Below are 21086 nucleotides of genomic sequence, written 5' to 3'. Positions count from 1 at the left end.
TTTGCCTTCACTTCTCTGTTGCTTTTGTGACAAGCCCGCCTGGTGCACAAGAAGCTAAACCCACAGCACCTTTTCTAAAGATGCTGGTGCTTAACAGCTGCAGCTCAACAGGAGCTTGGATTTATGTAAATTCAAGATTACGTGCTATCAGATGCCCAGTTCCAGGTCAAGCTACTTTATTAACGTGATCCACTCAGGTACAGGAGTCCATTGAAGACTTCCCCAGGAACTTACTTTGTTCCCAGCTCCCTCCGTTAGAGAGGGCACTGGGACCACCCAAGACCTCCACCCTGCTGTTCCTCATTAGGACTTGAGAGTCACCACGTCACTCTTTCCTGGAGGACAAGCTTTGTGTTTAGCTGACAACACAAGGTGAAGGCCGTGCGTGTGTGGAGCTTATGCTCCCCCTGGTGCTACATGGTGACTGCAGCTGAGATGTTTCACCACATCACCCACAGTTGTAGGGGGCTCCTTGCTCTGCCTCAGAGGGGACTTCACAGTAGTAGCCCACAGATCTGAGACATGTCACCTTCTGTGTTGTAAAATTTCTGCAGTGACAATCAGACCATTCTGTCCTTGACTGCTCACTCATTCTTGTTGTGCATGGGCCTTCATTTTCCAAAGAAGACAGAAAGGGAGCTCTTGGAAGCAAGAAATGAAATCTGAATGTGGCTGAAACATTTCTCCTGCGCATAGGAGGCACTCAACTGGTGTGCAGAGGGCCCTCTCACCATAAAAACTTCAGGCATTTGATAGTGCCCAAAGTTTTTCCTATTGTCTTCTATTTTATAATTGCTGCTCGCAAATAACATGGAGTAATTGAGGCAGCAGTGCACAAAACAGGAGCTTTGTGCAACCCCTGTGGATTTTTCAAAAATGTTTGAGTGATGTTACATGAGGTTACATCAAAGGTAAAATCAATCATGCCAGGATGAAAACCCCAGGTATTTTCTCCAATTATTCAATTTAACTGTAACAAATCCACATAGATGCTTGCAGGATGCATGAGCTGTCCATATCATGCAGAGTATTTGTTTTTACAGATATTCAGAATACAGAGTGTTTCTTTTAAGCAAATGAGAATTTTTTAAAGACAAGTCAGCTTTGGGGATTAATCCATATGACAGTGAATATTTAAAGTGAAATGAAAATTCTCATCTAATAAATAATAAAGATGTTAATCTCAAAAAATGTCTAATCTAGTAGGTCCTCACCATTAATCATGCATATTCTCTTAGCAAAAATGTGCTGCATAAAGAATATTGTTATATACAGCAAATTTGTCTAGAATTTTTTTCTTTACAGCCCTATCAAAACCAGGTATTACATAGACAAAATCAATAAATAATAAAGATGACCAGTTAGAGGTACATAAGGATCTCAACATCTGTTTTCTATTTAGGGAATAGAGATTGGTTTCCATTCCATTACCTTGAAAGTTAAATCATATGATTCCATAAACGTTGCAAAACAGCACTGAGACATACAGTTTTTCCACCAGTTGATGTATGTTTTTAACTATTCACCCTGAAACAAATTAAGATAACATTATAGAGCTACTGTAAAAAGCACTGCATTTAGTATTGTAGTTCTCATTTGTTTTCACTGTCTCTTCCTGCCTTTAGAAACACCCAGAGCCAAAGTTCAGTGGAGAAGCATTAAGGCCATACTCATCTGGAGTTTTCATGGATCTTCTTTCTCAACTTTATGTACTATTAGTTAGAGTTTATCTTGCATCTAAACTAATGCATTGTGAGATGTATTATTGAAATGTCTCACTTAAATGTAAAGCTTGATATTTGTGTTTTCAACAATTAAGAGTGTAACTTTCTACCACGATTAAATACTGTGCTTATTTTTTTCCCCTAAAGCTTATTCCTAATATTGAATACCAATCATATGTAAAATATCTGGAACCAGAGCCAGTATTTTCATCTGGAAATATGATAGATTTTTGCAGCTGACATAATCAGAAGGTTACTGAAAGATGTCACAATTTTGATCAGGTTGAGGGATCTTGGAATACATAAAGCATAGATTGAAGGCAAATAAATTAAGGGGGGAAAATGGTGGTGGAAATTAAGGCAATCTAAGTATGAATTTGTTTTTGCTCTTTACAAGGTTTTAATTCATTTCAGTGGAGTCACTCCTCATTCACAGCAATGTCAACCCAGATTGCAGTATCTGGATCTGCTGCTCATTGAAGCCAGGAGTGAAAGCTTGTTCATTGCACTAGATTGGTTTGGTTCACAACTGTTCAAGTAGAATACTGCTCATGAGGATTATACTGCAATTTTTCTGCTTCACATGTCCAATTAAATTTATCTTCAGATAATGGCTGTATTTCATTTTTTGCCATTTCAGTCAGGACAAAATCAGACATAGTAATTATGGACAAATTATTGTACCAGCCCGTACCACACTGCAAGGGTTTGTTGTTACAGGCTATAATCATAGGTCACGTTTTGGGTTTTTCTACATTGCTTTTGCCTGTTGCTTCCAGATTTTGCTCTGTGTATTTTCTTGCTGTGCACAGCTAAATCATATATGATAACTACACTTCCCACCCTTGTTAGTATATACTTTGGGTATTAGCAAGCTGATTCCAAAGGCAGAACTACACTTGGCATTTTGTGCTACATTCGTTTTTCTTATTTTATGCAAGACAATAATCAAATAGTAAGAAAAACTGACAGTGGCCTAACAATGGGCTACAAAACCTAAGTGAGACACAATACTTTTAAACTGATATATTAAAATGTAAATATTTACCGTGAAATTGGACAGGTCATGTATCTCTGAAGCTTTTATCAGTTGCAAATAACTTTCACGTATGTGCATAGTAGTCCCACAAGTCCACAGGCCCAGAAATGCTTATGAGAAAGATTTGGCCTACCAGAGCTCTAAGAAACACATATATTTTCACAATCCACATGCCAGCATATGGAAATAATCTCTATCTTTTACACTTTTTTAAAGAGGTATATCTTACAAGTCCTTCAGGTAGCTACTGGAGACTTTCGGTATGATGACTGAAGTGCAGAAGAGAGATTTCAAAAAGCCTTTTTTTCACTGCTATCTTACTTTCTGCAGCTCCTGTCTCAGCCATGATGGCAGAGGTTGTCCCAGTTTGTGTAGGAGTTTTGACAGTTCCACATTGTGATCTCTGTAGTAGCTTGACAGGAAAGCCCTGCACTGATGGATACAAAAGAAGATATTTTTAATAAAATGCTGTACTGCAGTTGCTGTTAATTCTTGGTTTCAAAGTTTATTTTACCTGTGTCAAAACTTTACTTTCTCTTACACAATTTGTATCGTTTTATGCTATCTACTGCATGCAAGTTCACGCTCTTCAGTTAGGAGCTGAGCTGTAAAAGGTAAGTTAAAGTGAAACAAAGGTTGTCCAAAATGAAGACTGAAGTTAAAGCAAAGGATTTGATTCTACTCTCAGACAGTCATGTAAATTAAGAATTGCACCGAAGCTGATGTAGGTACTTTGAATTTAGTGAAGTGGGACTGAAGTCAAAGCTTCTGAAGTATCTTAGTATATAGGCAAGTATCAACTAGTGACCCCATTTTCAGAAGTAGTTAGAATTGAAAAATACAAAAATAAACGCATTCTTGTCTTATCTCTGGACAGAAGCCTTCACCCAATTATTTTGTATTATTCTATTGATGTGAGGTTATTTATAATTTAAGTCCTGTGAGGAAAAAAACAGACCTTACTTGCCACATTAATACTTACTGCTGTTCAAACTGTAAGTTTTGATTTGCATTTTAGTCAGGCTAAATGAAATGGGAATACAGGACAGAATAAATATAAAAGCTACAGCTAGAATAGGAGACTCAACTGCCCCTGGGTATAGGCTGCAGCATTTGATCCAATGGAAATTTCTTCACATTATTCTGAGAAAAGTATTTATAAATTCATAGAAACAGAACCTAATCTCTCCTAAAACTGAATTAAGTGAGAGTCTGTGGGACTTGCAATGGTTTAACTACTCTTAAAGGCAAAGAACCAGACACAAATACACATACCTGATCATGACTAAGAAAAAATCATGCACTGTGGAGCCTTTGCTGCTCAAGTCCCTTAGGTAAAGGGGATAGGTTTCCAAGGGAATTTTAGGGGTGTCAAGTTTATTTTTCTACAGGATACCAAGTTTTAAAAGTCGGGTTTTTTTTAATGACTGAAATTCTTCACATTTGGAATACAGAACTGAAAAAGTCTATGCACTCCACAGCTATCTTAAATGCTTCATTTGTAGGGACAGCTCGTTGAATAATTAAGGTCTACCTAATTTTGTCTTCTCTCCCTTCATGTATTTTAACCTGTATGGTGTCCTATATGTGGCCCCTGAATCCCTCTATAATGCCAATGAGCATAATGGTTACCTCAGAATCCATAGGAGGGTATTTTCTACCTTTGCTCTTTCCAAGACACCTTGTTTTTCCTTCTTCCAGCAGCTGACACCAGAAACCTTTATGTGAATCGAACCTGAAACGTATTTTGCAGGGTAAAGGCTGTGAGATACTGCAAGGAGGATGCATCTCCCAGGATTAGACTGAAGACTCAAAAGAGTAAACTTAAGGTTATCAGTCTTATTTTAAGGGCAACCAAATCTAAATGTCAGAATCCAAAGGATTTGTGTACGTGTGTATTTATGATGCGCTGACTGGATGTTACATTCCTGACTAATACATTGAATCTGTCTTGCAGCTAACGTAAAAAAAAAAATAATAGAGAAACTAATTATCTTTCCTTTCTATTTATGCATTTCAGTTTTCCTTGTTCCACTTAAGGAAATGCCTTTTGATTCATCAAAAATTTATAGGCAATTCTCACACAGCAATAATTACTTCGTCTGTTTGTCAGAGTTCTACTTCTGGAACAGTCAAGCTTCACATTGAGTGACTCAGGGAATGATTCACAAAAAATCTAACCCTGAACTGTGTTCTTTGCAGACAGTGAAGCTACTGACAGCTCAAAGGAGAAGTATGAGGGGCTTTTTTTGCAGTGAGCTTACTTACAGACTAACTGGTATTTTAGGAATGTAGGAACATGTGAAAATGATGATTAAATTAACTCACGTAAGGGCTTCAGAGTAATTATAATGAGGAGAGACTCCCAGAAATTTCTGTACTTCATCCATTACGGCAGACGGGTCAGCTCTCAGCTGTTGTCCATCAATAATTAGCAACTACAACAAAAAAAATAAATGGAAGTTTAATCTAAAATTCATTATTTCAAGCTTCAAGCTGAAACTTCCACCTCTGTCAAACTCATTAATTATATGGAGAATACTGCCCAAGAGAATTATAATTGTCATCATCACTAATAATCTGGAAGCAGGGTAAATGGCATGTTAATTAAATCTGGAACAATCTTAGATTGGAAGCTGTTGTAACAACAGAGAAACATCAGTGAAGTATCTAGAAAGATAAGAATTATGGGCAGGAAAGTGAGTGAGATTTGTCCAGCCAAGGAAAAAAAGTATTAATGTCTAGAGAAATAAACTGTAATTCTCATGGACGTAAACATATACATATATATATGTTAAAGTAATGTTGAAACGCGTGTCACTGGAAATTACCAGGAAGATAGAAACCAGTAGGCAGATTTTAGGTGAAATGCCTTACTTCTAAACCCATACAACAATACATAACTGAATGAACACAAACTTATTTGAGAATATAAATAAAGGCAGATGTTGTGACCCTATGGCAGGGATAGATACAGAATGTGCAACACCTCTAAGAAAGCCAGGTACTCGTAGGTAATTTATTTTTCTTCTTTTCAAGTCCTTAGCCATATACACAGTTACAGTTCTTACATCTGAAACAAAAGGAGGGAGGGGTTTTTTCCTTCACTATCTAAAAACCTTGTAGGGATAAATAGCTGTGCCATTCTCACTTCTTGCAGCACACACACACACAAAAAAAAAGACATTCAAGAAAACATTTTACCAGTTTATTGCAATTCCTGACCTTCCCAGGGAATAGGTAACAAAAAATGTTCCCCCTCAACCTTCAGGGAGCTTGTAAGGAGCTGAGGCAATTTTTTTTTTTACTTGTAGTGATTTATTAATATAATGATCTGAGGAAGATGTATTTTTATTAAATTCCTCAAAATCCGAGACATTTAATGTGTCGGTGTGGTGGAAAAATTCAACAGTGTAATTTTTACAAAGTAATTTACAACTGTTGTAACGAAAAGGGGAACCTTACCTATTCCTGTTGCTACTTCTACCACTTACTGTATAGCTGCTGACTTCATAATGGACATTAAGACACAGTGACATATGCAGAGACCCCCAAATTTATACAGCATTAAAAATTACAGATAGGCTTAGCTGGTCTGGGTGAGAGCTCTTTCAGCAAAGTGAGGCTCTTACTGTTTTAGTTAAGGCTGTATTTTTAAGCTGAGCAAATTTTAGGTCTGCCTTATGTGACTGTTTTATGCTTCAGCAGTTCCTTGAACTTGCAAACCAGTTTGGCTATGGCCTACTGTATATTGTTGCTTTGGCAATGCCTGTTAATCCCTAGTACTTTTACAGAGAAAACACAAGGCTACCAGGGCTGGTTCTTCGCTCTCATTGTGGGATGCAAGGTCTGGCAAAAATCTGTATGATAGTGCATATTGTTCAATATTCATAGCTTACTTTTGGAAAAAAGCTAATGAAAACATAATGTAGAGAATTTCATATGAGTATCATGATATTACTGTGTATCTCGTGAAGTGTGCGAGGCTGGCTCAAGAGAGGACATGTGGAGAGTAACACCAACTAGATGCATCAGAGCTTCCTTGGCACACTCTGGGAAAACAGAAGGTGCAGACTCCAGCCAACTTGTCTCAGCTAAGCAAGTCCTGGATAAACAGAAGGTTCAGATAGCAGCCAGCCTCCCAGAGCAAAAGTAATCTTTAAATGTTGGGTTGGGAACAGTGCCAGGCACACTGCTAATGCCAGAAAAATTCATTCCAGAAGTAAATCTTCCAAGGAGATACTGATCATGTGATATTGTCTGCTGGGTCTTATGCAGGGCCAGAAGGAGGCTAATGATTTGTATGATATATGAACAAAAGCTTGTGGGGATACTCAGTATCCAGGTTGCTTATGTGCCACCTGTACTGAAACCTATGGACCCATAAACACATACCCTTTAAGGCTCAAAGACACACAGAGAAACTGGTCTTAGCATAAAGAATACATTGGGGATTCAGGGTCACTGACAGTTACCAAACACAGATGATTATGACACCAATGTGTCAAACTGTTTCAGGGCATGAATGAGTCCTAGTAGAGGCTCTGACATGTGGATGCACTGTTACGGGCAGCAATGTATGACAAATTTCCAAAAACAAATTCTGCAAGAGACCCAGTGCGTTGACAGTTACAGAAAAGTTGTCTGGCAAAATGTGAATTCATCTAAAAAACTGGTGAGGCCTGGGCTGGCAAACACGCTGATGTACACAAAGGCTTTAATCTACATTGTTACCTAAAAAAAATTAGGGACAACTTTCTGGTTTCAAGGCCAAATGGCACAGCATGACTTGGATCCATGTTGCTAGACTCTCTCGTCTGCAAAACCAAATTGATTGTGTCCACACTCCCTAGTAGTAATGAATGGTTCTTGTTTATCTTTTTAACTGTGCTCTGGATCTGCTTGGCAAGATGCTTTTTGCTATGGGTCCAAACTGTGCCAGAAGCGTGTTAAAAGATCAAGTGTTATGGCCAGCAGTGGGACAGTGAGTGATCTTCCACAGGTACAGGTTTATTTACTGCTGCAATCACAGCCTAAGGAGGCTGTCAGAGTGGGAGATTACTGCATGAAAGGACCAAGAAGTGGGTGAAGACACTGATGCATATAAATCTTGTGTTACAAAACCCCTAGATCATGTCCATTTCCATGTGGTAATCTGCATTTCTGATCAAAAGGGTTTTTTTCACACTCCAGAGTGTTCAGACACCAAAACTCTTCTCAGTCCAAGCAGGGAGGGCAATATCCCAGCTGACTGCCCTTCAAGCTAGCTGATGCTTGCTACCACTCAGAGCAGACAGATCTATTATTGACCAGCTTCTTCTTATTTTCCTCCAATTTTTCTTTTGGGAACCCTGATGGGCCATCTGATATTGAAGAGACCATAAAGCACTGCATGCCTAGTTCTCATTTCCTCTACATTACCAACAAACAGCCAGACATAAAGTGATGAAGCATGAACAAATGAAAAACAGCTTTAAGTTAAAAGCAGCTCAGGGTATAAGAGCATTCAAGGAGCAGCAGTGACTTTTGTTCAGCTTCCTGATTATTGTTCTGATATGTTTTGCAGAACAAGCTCCCAGCTGGAAGGTGCTAAGACATGACATTCCTAGCAATGTCAACCAACCACTTAGAACATGGCTATGAATAATCATAATCAATGTCTTAAAACATGCTCTAATATACCTAGGATACCTCTGAGGATCGGTATGCAGTAGGCAAGACTATTACAAAGGCAGCCTTTTCAGATATTATATATGTAAGATTAGGATGTCAAGTTACAGTCTTATTCACCTGATACGGGGGGAAGTAAGTTAGCCATCTTTCAATATGGGTAGCATACCATCCAGGTGCTAGGCATCTCTTCTGGAGAGTTCTAAGCTCAGATGGGGCTCGAGGTCCAGCTGTGATCACCTGATAGAAGCTGAACTTAAGAGCTGCAGGATCTTCATGCGATCGCTGATGCTGTAAAAGAAGTTACATTGCTGAAATTCTACAGACCACAAAAGCTGGGAAAATAAGACCAAACTGGTTGGTCTTAATGACCTGGCCTCACTGACCTTGCCATGACTGATTATTTACGTTAAAATGTACTCAAAGTTAAGAAGTCCTCATCTGTATTAATCTGTTGAAAATGCTGGGATATTGTTTGTAACAATGAATCCTGATCATATCAAAAGAAATTAGAAACTAGATTGAAACTAGCAATAACAAAACAGAATGTATAAAAGTTCACTTTCAATAAACTGAGTAGCAGGTTTTGTACAAATTAATTGGGCATAATAAACAAAATATTAAGAAGCTCTGTTTCTAGTTGTTTTGTATTTTCTTTTTCGAGATTACAAAAGGTAAATACGCAGGAAGGCAAATTTGAACACTGGTATTTATGGGGATCATTGGCTAATTCAGCTCAGAAGGGATCTCAGTAGGTCTCCAGTCAAGACTCCTACCCAAAGGATGATAAGATATGGGATAACACTCAGAGTCGAGCTTACTACTCATCATAAAAAGCACAAAATATGTCACAGAAGTTCTAAGAACTTTTTTATCTTTGGAATGTTCTCTCTCTCTCTCTCTCTCTCTATCAAATTATTTTTAATATCTTTATTTTGCCTAATGAAATTTGTCGACCAGAAGAACAAACATTTCTTAATCTATTTTATATTTTGAGTATGAACTAGATAACTGTGTTGGTAAACTAGCTTTTGTGTGGGCTGACTGGATAAGTTAATCAAATAAGGAAGCATTTTTATATGTTGATATTACAGGCAGACTATTGAAAAGGTGGTTTCTGGTATTTTACCCTTTGAAAGATTTTCACGTCTACATTGACAGCTACCTCAGCCCATGGGTAATCTTCTATGGTGCATTGACTTTGTATTTTCCAAAACCTTTACATACATAAATACTCAAAGGTCAGACAAAGAGGATTCAAAGTGGGAACCTTGATTTGTGTCTGCCCATGTTCTTCCAAATGCCTACCTGATACCAGGAATACGCCCGATCGGATGGGTCAATGAGGATGGTGATGATCTTAGCCTTGGGGATGAGGGAAGCAGCTCGCTTAGGAGCTTCCTCAGAATGGAAATAGTTGGCACTTTTCTCAAAGAGGAAATCTGTGGTGACATTAGAAGGAGTGGGGAAGAAATCCATGTACCTAGGAAAGCAACATCATTCTCAGAATTACTTATAAGACACACAAAGGCTGAAAAATCCATTAAGTATATTTTATTCTAGAATAAGCAATCAAAATAATAGCCTAATAGCCAAATAAAAGCAAACAGAAGTTTTAATTGTATTTTCCATCATATTTTACTTGGCATGATCTTTCTTTCACTACATATAATAAGACATTGCAGCTGTTTTTTGTCAATTGGATGAAAATGTCGCAAAAATCATGTATCTTCTTAAAATTAGTGCATTCTCACTTCCCAGCCATAACAAAATCCTATTAAAGTCAAAACTAGACAGTGATTTTTCCAAATTCATCTTTTTGCTGACATCCATTACAGTGCAATACCTTAAGAAAAAGATACTGTGTCAGAATTGCTTTTATTCAAAAGAGAAAAGGGCTCACTTATGTGGGGAAGATTCACTGAAAACGTTCCCCACAGTTTCATCTGGTAAAAGGCTTCTAAGCAGTGACTCCATCTTTCACTTATTGTTCTAAGAGTCACATTTTGTGGAAATGTGGCTTATATTCTTTTTAGTTTTCTTTGTGAGCTTTCTTTATCTGTTATGAAGTTGCAGCTAATTTCTAGCAATCTCCTATGTCACATACAGACTTCTTTATCCATAGCCTTCAGACTACTTTTCATTATTGCTGGGGAACAGAGTAAATGGGACATGGCTGTCTTCTTGATTTTTCAGTTAAACTTTGCATTGATAAAATAAATGCCATTTAAAATAAACTCTTCTGAAGATGGTGCTTAAGGACTGAAATTTTTTTCAGTGCTTAGATTTTGTTCTATTGATAACAGTGAGCTACTTCTAACCCAAATTACATGTTTTATTGGCTTTGAAATTGTGACCATTGCCACCAAGGTCAGTAAGACTCAGTAGGACAGAACTGGCTGATGCACACGCAGTTTTCTTTAGGGCACAGAGCTCACAAGATGATGATGATTAGCACGCAGGCACTGACTCTGAGGAACTTAAGAGAAAAATAAGGAACCCACAGTGGCTTAAAGAAACTGTACACTGTGACACCTCATTCTAAGAAGTTAAATTGTGGATTCATTCAAGGTCTTAACAGTAGCAGCAGGTAGATAACCTTGTATCAGTGAGACCTAAATGCTGCACAGCTATTGCTAGTCTCACATGCAGATTGTATGTAAAAAAGCTGAAATTAGAGGATAATCACTCAGAACGGAATGAAAGGCTGTCACTGCCCTGCTAGTTTATTAAGTGTTTACATCTGCCTAATGCTAACACAAGTATCTGAGAATATGATACTGTTTCATTCAACAATGGACCCTATTTCCCAAAAATATTAAGGCTGATTTGATAAAAATGATGAAGCTCACAAAAAAAATTAAAAATATTAGAAACTAATGACCCAACCTGACTGTTACCTCAGAGTGATTTACCAGAGCATCAATAGCAAAGAAAAAGGCCAGCTCTGGCCAGTACTGAAGTTCTGGTAGTAGACTAAGTAAACACAAGGCAATGAGGGCTCCAACCTTCTAAGGAAAAACTTAACACCAAATTTGGTGAAAAAGTTAATTGATTCTTTAGATAACCTCGGAAATTTGAAATAAGTTGATGGTGTGTCAGTGAAAAATTATAGAGATTGGAGAAGGTTGTGAAGTTTAGGCTTAGCGCTTCTGCTGAACACAGACTGCAGAACTCTTGCTTAGTATCTCACTCATGAGACAATAAACTTGACAAGAGCAAAGCTGAGAAGGCTTTAAGAGACATTTCAAAGAAATCTGACACAACGCTTACATAAAGAAATGCATGACTGGTCTATTTAGACTTCATTTCAAAACCAGAAAGATCAGTTCCCATCTTGCTGTTCTGTTCTCTCTGCTGGAATACTACAATACAAATCTACACCTCTTTCAAGACAGCAGCATTGAGGTTGCCAAGGGCTGAAAGAAACCTTTCCTGCTCCTGTGGTTAGCTTTGGTCTAAATGTAAGCTTGAACAAAGACTAAGGCAGAGTCAGCTCTGGGAAAAAAAGCTATATCTCCACAACCATAAAAGAAATTGAGCTGATTGCTATTTGTGAATACTCTTTCCTTGAAAGAATCCTAGCCAATTAATGGACTAATGAGGAGAGGCCTTGTACCTAATTACCATTTGGTAAACTCATTACATGCCTGCATTAAAATGTGCTATCAGACTGAAGGTCTGAGAGATCTATCTGGCAGACAGAATGCAAATCTAAGAGTTAAGCAACTAGCCCAACTGGTAGTTCTGAGTATCCCAAGACTTAACTGTGAGAACCTGGCAGGGGTGAGTGGGGCATGTGGCACAGGGGTACAAATACCCAAATGAGTGCTGTAGAGAGAGAATCTGTCAAAAGGATCTACCTGGCCTCTATAAACCCCTGGGGCCTTAGGCACCAATGCTGGATTAAGATGAAGGTAATCTGGCAGATGTCCAGCAGACTAATTGTATCTGCATGTTATGGAAGTGGATATGACAGGAGGAATGAGAAAGGCAGCACAGTGGTCTTCTAGCAAAATGAACATGTTGATTTTGTGGATGAACTGGCTCACTGTGCTTAGGCTGTTTCCATTAGTGGACCCGCTATGCCTCGCTTGCCTGTCATCTTCACTGACTCCAACAGGCTCCACAGCAAGGAGTCAGCTTTGTGATTTCCAGTCCTTCAGCCAGCATCTCTTTTGGCAATATCTGGCTGACTCACCACACTTTGGAATAAGAATCTGCTGCAGCAATTATAACTCTGTAAAAACTGACTTGAAAAGAAATTGGATCTGATGTGTCTGCACTAAGACCATAAAACAGTGTTCACCCTGTTAATTTTATGGATGAATACAAAGACAAAAGCAATCAAACTATTTTCCCTTTAACTGGTGGGAAGAAAAGAAACAAGACAAAATATCAATAATCTTTCAGTGGTGCTCCCCAGCCACTACAGCACGTTACTGCTTTTCATCTTGTAATGCTATATGCTACAGAACTTTCTGAGAGCAAGAGACATCAAGAATGACCTTCTGGTTGTAGCTTTGTCTGGGGATGCTCTGGTAGGCCCAGTGAACACAACATGGCAGCAGTGACACACTCTTTTTGAGCACCATTTACCAGCCCTACAGAGCCACTAACTTTCTCCTAACTACCTGATACTTGAAAAACATTTTGAGAGGCTCTCCCTGATCCCGTTTTACCTAATTGCTATTTATAAAGCCTATCTAAAGGAAAAAATGCCTCTCCCTGATATTACCTGTTTCTATTTAAGAAGTAAGATTTCTGACAGGAACATATTTTTTGCCTCCATGCATCCCACTAACCACCATTACTGTCCCAACTTCAAAGGAATGTGTAAAGAGAAATACATATTTTGTTACCGTTTTGCATATATCAATATATGGTTATTCACAAGAAAGCCTCACACAAAATAGTACATTTATGGTATTATGTAGTAACATCGTTATTCTTACATTTATCTATCACGTTAGAAGGACACTGAAGGTTTTTTTATCTCACTCTATAGATAAACAGTTACCATTACCAACAGTAATGTCATTTTTTTATTGTTCACAATATATAAACTTTTATATTTATACTAATAACCCATCTTACCAATCAATCCCCCTGTGGTAGTTATTTCTATTAAAGAACTGTACCTCCTCAAAGGTTTTTGGGCTGGGGGAGTTACTAATGATGGAAGGATGCATGATCAAGAACAAATACAAGGCTGTGGTACCTGCAAAAAGAGTAAGAGCCAAGATTAAAAAAAAAATACACATACACATTTTTTGGGGGGTCATATCTGCAGATGGACTAAACCAGCTTTATTCTATTTAATTTCAGTGAGGTGATACTGGTTTATGACATCTAAGAACCTGTGCTTCCTATGGTTTTAAATTGAAAACATTTAAAGAAATGTAAATAGTTAACACAGAAACTGTACTGTCAGTACTGAGATCTGTTTTTCACATTTTTAATAACTGTGTTTTAAAAATAATTATTGGGTTTTATAAGACTGTCACAGAAATAATTTAAGTCTTGCACTCGGTAGCTACTGGGTGAAGATGAAAGGAATCACATACAGTCTTTGGATTGCAGAGAATAAAATTAACCACTAAATTAACTGATAAACTGCTTAACTGATTAAGCGATTAACTGATAAATAGCAACTCTGCAATTCAGACTGTCCATTAGGAAGTTCTTGACTTGAAATAAAAACCATGAAATAACAAGTTTTTATAAACAAGACACTTACAGAACAGCCAAAAACCTGCAGTGAACAATCTACAGCATTTGAAAAATGGCTGTCCCTTCCTACATCTGCTTTGACAACAACTTGTCAATCTTGTTGATTCTTTAATCAACGTGTTAATAATTTTGGCATAACGCAAAAAGAAAATGAATCAAACACACCTGAACACTTCATTTTCAGTATGTGTAGTGTCTGTTGTGGTAACTTACATTCTTAATCTATATTTGGGTGACATATGATAACGAAAAAATGCGATGAGATGATGCAGATCTATACACAGCAGTCTGAGTAAGAAGTCATCAATAGCCTATCTTGTTGAAGTACAATAAAATCTCACCAGTTTTCTGGGGTCCTACAACCAAGAATTTTGGTAACCGATCACAGGTTTTTTCTTTAGACCAGATATCTCTGTGCCGTTTGTCATCACACGGATTCTAAAATGGAGAAGAACTAGTAAGAATTTCAAGGTCAATCACACCTTATAAGGTTCTCAAATTATGTTTCTATAAATCACCAATTTCCCCCCAATGTACAAATATTCTTACCAGAAAATACTTTTTTCCTATGACAAACAACCACATTATGTATTAAAGAACTATTTCAGTGATTCAAAAAGGTATTGTAACCAGTCCAGAAATTGTATCTCAAGTGTTTGGTTGTTGTTTTGTTTTTGTTTTTAATGAGAAAGTACATTGAATAATATGGTTTTCATTCCAACACTTTCCTACATATATATAATTGCCCCAGTTGCCCTGGGACAAGTTAGTTTCTCCTATGAAAAGTCAGTATGCCAAAGACACATATTTAGGATGTGGGAATGATTCAAAATCAATTAATCAATTACATACAAATTAGAAAGGCTGAAAATTGCTAATGAGTTCTCTAATTACTGACTTGGTCTTTTACATTACTGTAATAGCTAACACTCTATACATCCTCTAGTTTTTAAACTAAAAGAGTAAATTAATTATAATTTGAGGCTTTCCACTCAGAAATACATATTCTGATGCTCTAATTCAAGTCAGTACATAATATTGAACCTTGTTTTTTTAATTTGCTGCATTACAACTGAAGCAGTTTAAATTTGGTTTAGAAATGCTACTTGCAAACAGTTTTTGACACTGTTTTTAGGCAGTACTGCACTGAGACAAAGGGAAATGCCAGTCATCTAGGCTTAAAAAAAATGTAACTGTATTCAGATTCCCATGCATTACAGACAAAAGTGCCATATTCAGTATATGTTCCTCACTGTTACTTACAAGTGTCTTTTCTAAGTAACTAATTTTTCAAGTGATTTGGCTACAGGCTTATTTCCATTTTTAAAATTAATTTCTCTTAACATTATGCAAAATTCTTGACATTTTCCCCCTAGTTCAATGTTTTATTCAATAACAACACAAATTTAAAGATGTGTATTTAAGTCGAAATTTGCAATCTCACACTTAGATTCTAAGTTAGCAATTCAGTATCAAATGCTAGAAAACATTAGAGTAAGCAAGCTTAAATACAGTTTTATATTTGAGTTAGTGAAGCTTGCTCCCTAGACTGTTTCCACCAAGTCACCTCAAGAGGATTTTATTTGGGATACGTATTATCACTGCAGAGACTCATGCATATACAGCACTTGGACATTCCATGGAATTAGTCAAACTGTGGCAGAGTGTGTGCAGAAAGGACAAGCTTCACCATTTGGTGCAGCAGTTTCTCTTTAGGGACTGTGCTCTTAGCACTGTGTGATGGGCTGAAGATGAGTCAACTGCAAGGTCAGTGGAGGCTTCATCCTTAGCAGGTCTTCACATTCCTGGTATTTTCAATGTACTCAGAGAGTGGGATAATCAAGCAGCAGAGCTGATAACATCAAGTAATTAAGTGCTGGTAAATGTCTTGCTTGGGCAGTTCTCAGCTGTTTGTGAATAACTTTCTAATCTATCTAATCTATTTCTTCATGGCTAGTCAGATTTAGCATTAGGGTAGCCATGGTCTTCATGCTGTTTACTCTTTTTGGATGCCCTCACACTCTTGGAAAAAAGGTTGTTCATTTAAAGGCCAATTGCTACAATATGCATCTGCATCTCTCTGTCAAATGCTTAATTCCTGTTAGTTCCAAAAGCAGAAGAGAAATAACACAACATTCCTTTTCTGCACTTCCCACATTTCTTAAAGCAAGTTAGGTCACAAATACAATGAATTAAAGAGATTTTTAATTACACATCTCAACACATTAATTTCACAGCTGATCTATGGAGATTCAAGTGACGGGGAAATCTTATCATGTTCCCTGAAGCTTCAGGAAGCTGTTTTATAGAACAAACTAATACATCTAAAAATACCACTACTTTTCTCTACAAGAAACTGAAACAAAGAACTTCACAAAAATCACCACCAAGATGATGTTTTTTTTCTTCTTATCTCTTTATCAGCAAGCCTGCGTACCTGCCAGAGAGGGTCCTTTTGCTCAGGGAACAGTTCAAAATACTTGTGAGCCAGCTGCACTGGAGGAAGAGTTTGCAGTTTCAGGTTTGTCCAAGTATGCACAAAGTTGGCCAGATTCACAAAGGTGTATAACCCCAGGCGGTCGTTTCCATAATTAGACAAATGTGTCATGAAGATGCTGATCTTTAGAAAACAAAATATAAAGAAAGTAGACATTGACTCTTGGTATCACTAGATGGCAGTGTAACCAAAAATAATATACCTTTAATTTGCATTTTGCTCTTAGAGCTGCAAGACTTTGATCACATTCATGTAGATCTTACTATCCTTGCTCTTCTTGGAATTACATCCTCCTTCTCAACTCAATGCAATCAATGAAGAAAATTGTGGAACAGGTGCTATGAGCTCTGTGTGTATTAGGATATGCAATTCTACTCTGGGGTTGTAAAATATTTATATGATCTTTACGTAAATGTAGTTAATGGAAAATACAGAAAAAACAATACCCACAGTTTTACTGCAAGTGGAATACAAATGAAATATGAAAAATGTGAATTCTGGATTTGTGGAAGAGTAATTAAGTCAGAGACCAAGGGAACAGCTGACCTCCATTGCTGCAGTTTAAATATTCATGCTCCAGCTGTAAGTTTTATAGGAAATGTAGCCCACCTCTTCTACAAACCTATTCTGCAAGCACTGGGAAGATAGTCAAATCATACAGAGAAAAAAAACCCCTCAAACCTGGTTATTTGCAAATAATCGTGCATAAAATACTAAAACAAAAAAATAAAATAAAAATTGAAACCCCTCTATATCCCATCAGTTGTAAAGCTCCTTGTATTTTGCTCTTCCAGCACCTTACCATGAAATTGCTGCTCATACCCTCCCCACAACATCCCTGGGTCCAAATGCACCCTCAGTGCTTGTCCTCTGAAGGTTTCTCACAGGAAAGGCATGTTTGGATGCACGTAAGCTGTGCGGATGAGTGCAACAGGAATACACAGATGACAAGGATGGTCTCTCAGGGTCTGAGGAATCACCGAAAACTGAAACCTCTGTTTTGCAAAATGATCCATTTAAAAAGTGTTTTTTTTTTTTCATGGATGAAACAGTCTGTTCTCACACTGAAATCTGCAAAACTCTTGCCTCTCCAATAGTGATTTTATGATTCCAAAGTTTGTTCTTTTTAATACTAGAACTCTCCTAAGATAAATTCTCCAGACAAACTTCCATTAAAAACTGAGAAACATGACTCTTTTTACAAATAAATTTGCTAATGCCATGAATGGGCAGTTTCTATTTAAAGCAAAACTTGATGCAAGCCACTTTAAAAAGAAAAAGGCTTATCATGGCCATAATTCTGAAATTAGTTTAGAAGCTGTAGTTAATCTTTTGTAAAAGGAATCCAGTCTTCAGTTTAAAAAAGGAAAGAGAGAAGAATGAAAAACTGGAATCTACAGTTGTATTCTTCTGTTTCAGAGTATTTAAACACCAGCTTCCTTTGATATAAAACCTTCAAAGCTATTGAACTTCTATTTTTGAACCTGGAACTAACAGTACAGAATACCTGGTGTGAATGGACACAGAAAATGTGTTTTACTGATAGTGTCATTTGGTAACACCTCTTGGCTTATTAAATAAGCTGCAGGCTTCAGTTTGTCTGACTCAAGGAAAAGTAGATATAAACTGCTAAATCATTAGGATACAATCTTTCTTTTCAGATAGCACTGGAAGTGAAAGAAAAAAACAAGTCTACCCTTAAGCCAGCCAATGACAAGCATTCTGCCATATGTATAACCTTTTCGGGTTTCCTTTTTTATTTCAGTTCTCAAAGCAGGAACAGACCATAGGACTGCGTTGTTCTCAACAAAGGTACAATCAGAGGGTTTCCATAAAAAAGGTTAAGTTGTTTTCTTGACAGCCTCTTTCTTTCCTACACATGGGCTGACCCCTGACTTTTATTATGTCAGTTCACCTCTTGGCAACTCCTCACCTGCCAACAACTATAGCACTGCACTGGAAGAAAAAGCAAGAGAACTTGAAAAGATTGCTAGTTCAGGGAAAATATGTATTATTCTTTCCCTGAAGGGAATATGACTGTAATTTTAAGAATGTCAGAGTGGAGGCTGAAAAATCAATCAGACTTACCATCATAAATAATTTCCAGCATATGAAACTATGTAAATGAAGGGGAAAAAATATTAGACACCTTAGTTCCCATTTTAAAGTTATTGTCTGTTTGTTCTTAAATGTCAAATACTTGATGGTTAATTATTTACAACAAAAGGAAAGATGATCAAGTGCTGGTTTACAACATAAATGACTAAATCTTGTAAAGAAGTCAGCACCTAATATAACCAAATACATGATCTAATACACAACTTCACATTGTAGAAAAAGTCTCCTTTACTTCTATACAGCATCAAAAATATTACAGATCAGCTGACAATATCTTCCAAGAAAATCTGAACAAAAGGTTTAACCTCCTGTTGATATGGTACAAATTCCTAGTAAAATTACAACTTCCTGTGTAAAATTAGCAAACTACAATCCTGTGATTTATAGAACACCAAAATACTGCTGGTCCAAAGCTTAATTCACCTGATCTGAGTTGAGAACTGATTTTGCTTTCAGCTTCAAAAGCTCTTTCCAGGCTAAGCTAGCAGCCTGTGCAACCAACAGGAGCCTGATGCTGCCTGATGCACGTCCACGCTTCTCTGAGAAGGATTTTGGGACACTTTGCACCCCGGGCATCCCTAGGAGAAGTGGCTTGCAGTAGGTGATGTTACCATGCAGCCACTCACCCTACTCCAGGGGTGTCCTGGCCAGTTCGCTGACAACAGCTATGTGGCCATGGCACTGGCAGAGATGTGGGAGCTGATCCTCCAGGTTCCTTGGCTACATAGAGAAAATTATATCCAAGTGCCATTTTGAGGGATTTCACCTTGGCACTGGCCTGGCTGCAGGGGATGGTGTGTGCTCCCCACTTCCCTGCTTGCCCATCAAACTGTGCAGAAGGATGAAATGGAATGGTTTGGGTTGGAAGGGGCCTCAAAGATCATCTAGTTCCAACCCCTCCTGCATGGGCAGGGACACATTCCATTTGAGGGTGTGCAGTCCTACACCAAGACACAACATAATTTTTACTTTTTGCCTTCCATATTGAGTTATCATGCCTTGCTTTGTCCTCTCGTACCACTTTCAAACAAGTTCAAACTAATGGGAACGATTACTCTTCCCATGCCAGCTAATAATTACCATGCTATGTTATTAAAGATTTATTTTCTTAAAACCAGAGCTCAGGAGATATAAAAGGAAGCCTTTTATGGGCATCTCAGAAGACTAGATCTAGTAAATAAGACTATTTATTCAATAATCTTACACCTCCGGGAAATGCTGTAAAATATAAATAAAGCTTCATCTATTTCTTTATTCCTTCTTCAAAAGGGAAGCAGCTGTGAATGGCTTGATATTTATTCTAACAAGCATCTTAACCTTTCTTTAAGTTAAAAAGAGCTTATTTGATTTTATTATTCCCAGCCCTTTTCTAAAATAAGGGCGTCTCAAGGCATCTCAGCATTTTCTTTATCTCAGTGCAAGAAGGATCACCCTTTTTAGCTGTTCCTCATAAACAAACTATCATGGTTGCACTTCGATGCACACACTCCACAGGCTTTAATATCTTTCGTGAGGGGACTGAAATGGAATGCAGGCAATTTTTAAAACGATGGCTTGAGACTAAATCTGGCCTCTGGGCAGCAGCTCCCACCCACTTTCAGATCAGAGCAGCAAAGGTGCTTTCCTGTACTCTGTCTTACAGGCAGCTGTATAATCTGCTCCTTTCTGCTTCTTCGCAGCACTTCCGCACTCCTTCCCAGAATGAAAGGACAGAGGGTTATTTCTGCTTTGCTCTCCCCTTCCTAATCCCTGATTTTATCTAGGGTTCTGACTAGTGTTGGAGGGCAAGCTTTCAGGAGAAACAGCTTTCATCTTTTTGAGTGCTCAGTCTGTGCTGTGTATTTCCTTACAACAACATTTCCCAATTAGAGGCAACAGTTTCTAGGTCAACAAATGAGAGTTAAGACCAAGATTGAGTTGCTGCTATTAAATCACACGTATCAGGAAAAGATGAACCAGCATGATCTAATTTATGTATCCAGAATAGAGAAAACAATGAATGCTTGACAAACAACTTGCACAAAATGAAAAAAAAGTAAAAAGTTGCCCAGCTCCCAGTGAAGGATGTTATTTTAGCAGGCTGGATACTTTAAAATATTGATCACTACAAAATCAACATTATTATTATGCATCTGTTATAATTACACAATAAGGACACTATTAACTAAGCTTTAACAGTCCTGATAGCAAGTGCTTTCCTGACAAAAACAGAGGTGCCTCCCTCCCAAAGGAATGATGTTACCCTTCATTCCCAAGCACGAAATGCTCCTCTTATAGTTGCTGCCTTGGTGCCATGTTTGTGCTC

The 21086-nt window shown here is 37.7% G+C and overlaps 1 protein-coding gene across 1 annotated transcript in view; it reads right to left on the bottom strand.

Annotated features, from left to right (window-relative positions):
- Positions 1-3075: 3075 nt before the first annotated feature.
- Positions 3076-21086, bottom strand: part of NDST3 (N-deacetylase/N-sulfotransferase (heparan glucosaminyl) 3) — a 57821-nt gene continuing 39810 nt past the window's right edge. Inside the window, exons 6-13 of the mRNA XM_009998560.1 lie at positions 16604-16786; positions 14508-14604; positions 13531-13654; positions 9742-9916; positions 8554-8724; positions 5092-5201; positions 4396-4498; positions 3076-3195 (exon numbers count right to left, since the gene is read on the bottom strand). Of these exons, the coding sequence (XP_009996862.1) occupies positions 3076-3195; positions 4396-4498; positions 5092-5201; positions 8554-8724; positions 9742-9916; positions 13531-13654; positions 14508-14604; positions 16604-16786 (1083 nt within the window). The remainder of the gene's footprint in view (positions 3196-4395; positions 4499-5091; positions 5202-8553; positions 8725-9741; positions 9917-13530; positions 13655-14507; positions 14605-16603; positions 16787-21086) is intronic.

This window comes from Chaetura pelagica, unplaced genomic scaffold (genome assembly GCF_000747805.2).
Source record: "Chaetura pelagica isolate M959 unplaced genomic scaffold, ChaPel_1.0 scaffold176, whole genome shotgun sequence".
In the NCBI taxonomy this organism is placed as follows: domain Eukaryota; kingdom Metazoa; phylum Chordata; class Aves; order Apodiformes; family Apodidae; genus Chaetura; species Chaetura pelagica.
Note: the sequence above shows the minus strand (reverse complement) of the source record. Positions and strands in the feature narration are given on the sequence as shown.